Source organism: Atta cephalotes (assembly GCF_000143395.1).
Source record: "Atta cephalotes unplaced genomic scaffold scaffold00025, whole genome shotgun sequence".
Taxonomy (NCBI): Eukaryota; Metazoa; Arthropoda; class Insecta; order Hymenoptera; family Formicidae; genus Atta; species Atta cephalotes.
Genome location: NW_012130089.1, coordinates 1,907,798 through 1,910,165, shown reverse-complemented (window position 1 = coordinate 1,910,165; position 2,368 = coordinate 1,907,798). Strand labels below are relative to the sequence as shown.

The 2,368-nt window shown below is 28.5% G+C and overlaps 1 protein-coding gene across 1 annotated transcript in view; it reads left to right on the top strand.

Annotated features, from left to right (window-relative positions):
• The first annotated feature begins 1,223 nt into the window (after positions 1–1,223).
• The window catches only part of LOC105620280 (gamma-glutamyltranspeptidase 1-like), a 9,443-nt gene continuing 8,298 nt past the window's right edge, over positions 1,224–2,368 (top strand). Inside the window, 3 exon segments of the mRNA XM_012201784.1 lie at positions 1,224–1,340; positions 1,785–1,909; positions 2,043–2,182. Of these exon segments, the coding sequence (XP_012057174.1) occupies positions 1,224–1,340; positions 1,785–1,909; positions 2,043–2,182 (382 nt within the window).

Below are 2,368 nucleotides of genomic sequence, written 5' to 3'. Positions count from 1 at the left end.
ACAATTCTGTTTATTTCTTAATAATTGTAGAGTTATATCTCGTATCATCTTGAAATTGATAAATTAAAATTATTGTCTGTAATGACTCGATGTTAAGTCCATACGACGCATGACTGTATTGAATGATATATACATGCGTTACGCAATCTCAAGGAATTGCATAGTAAATGTCTTCTACGTGTGTAAATCTGTGATTGCATGATGATAACTGGACCACGTTCTTGAATCAACTACGACAATAAAGATGATAGTAAAACGATGATTGCGTTGATAATGTTGATATCTATTAAGCGATACATATCTATCTTTAATTATACAAATTTTTAAATTACGATTCTTATCTTATACACACAATCATAAACATTGTTTATGGAGTGTTTACAAAGGAATTATTATTTTATTATTTTATAATCTTATAATTTATAATCTTTATAATCTTATAAGCTTTATTACTTTATAAATGGTTATTATACCTCGTTTAACTGCACAACATTTTTATACGAACATGCATCATTCAAATTTTATATATATTATATAATTATTTATATATTTTAATTTATATCATTTTAAATAGCATAAAATGATTTCACGTAAAATGTAATCATGATATTATGATTGTACTTTGTTGCAACTGATAAACCTTTACAGTAGTGACACAGGTGCGAACGCGGTCATGGTAAACCATTAATTAGAGTGTAAAGCAACCAGAGATTGTAACCGAATAGAAGCATCACTATTATTTTATGATCGCTATTCGGCTTCTTTCACATACTAATTAGGCATGCATCCAAATCATCAACTTCTATACTTTCTATAGAAAAACAATTATATGCATATTATATAATGTGCATTTAACTTGAATTTTTTTAAATTTTTGTAATAGTTTTTAATTGCATAACCGAATTTTAAATTTTAATTTACACATAACGTAAAATCAAAATATATAATAGAAATAATAAAAATAAAATGTCTACATATTATAAGCTAATTTCGAATAAAAACTAAAATGTAAAATGTTACGAAAATTAAATATGTAATGTTTAAAATTAAAGATTATGTTATGATCGTGTAATGGTATTCGATCACGAATTTTCATACGATAAATTAGATTTATTGTCAATATATCACTAAAAGGACACACAGTAAAATCTATTTTTTAATCTATTTATTTATTTTTACATGGTTTGTACAGAGGGAGAAAAAAGCTGATTGCATTCGGCCTGATGATCGTCGTACTTGTGGCCATTTTCGTGATATTAATTGTAATCTTCACGGTCAATTCAGATGTTAAGTGTGGTTCAAAGTTCGTCAGTTCTTCTGAACTGGGTCGGTATGCGAAGGTAATACCTATTAATCGATGAGTATAAAAAAAAGATTGATTTAATTAAACCGTAATAAAAATACCAACATTTGATTTACTCATTTACTGAAACGTATTCTGGAGAAGTTATTCATTTAATTAAAATATAATTATAGTGTTCCAAAGAAAGAAGGTAATTATTTCCAAAATACTTCTCGTGCTATCAGCATGTAATAACAGCTAGGAAATTAATTAATAAAAATTTAATTTAATATTAAACGACAGTAAATAATGCTATGTGCGTATTTGCTTTGAGAATGTATTTTTATTAAATTTGTTATTTTTCAATAACTGCTTTATTTTACTTATTATTTCGCTTTGTTTTAACATTCACTTTGTTTTACATATAAAAAGAACAATATGTGATAATACATTCCAAAAGTTTTTTTTTACAATTATTGAAATATTTATATTTATTTAATAGGGCGCCGTGACAACGAATGGTCAGGAATGTTCAAAAATCGGTGCGGATATCTTATCTAAAAACGGTTCAGCAGTAGATGCAGCAATAGCAGCACTTCTTTGCGAAGGTGTCGCGTCTTTGCACAGGTACTTATTGCAATTTTATCTCTTCTTTTTTTGATATGAAGAATGATATGATAAGATTTGCTTATCATGATGAACACCTAATTTTGTGAACAAGACGTATAGTGAGCTGTATATTTTTATATTTGATTTAAAGCATGGGACTAGGCGGCGGATTTTTTATGACGATATGGGACGCAAACAACAAAACGGCGATTTTCCTAGATGCGAGAGAGACCGCCCCGATGAATGCAACAGAGGATATGTTCAATGGCAATGCTCATTTATCCATGTATGGTAGGATTTTTTTGCAAAACTTACTGACAGATACTTATACATTTACGTCAAAATTGCTTAGAAGTTGTATCTATAATCATTACTGGATGCAACGTAACGTTTAATTATAAAATGCTCTATTTCGTTTGTGTGTGTGTGTGTGTGTGTGTGTGTGTGTGTGTGTGTGTGTGTGTGTGTGTGTGTGTG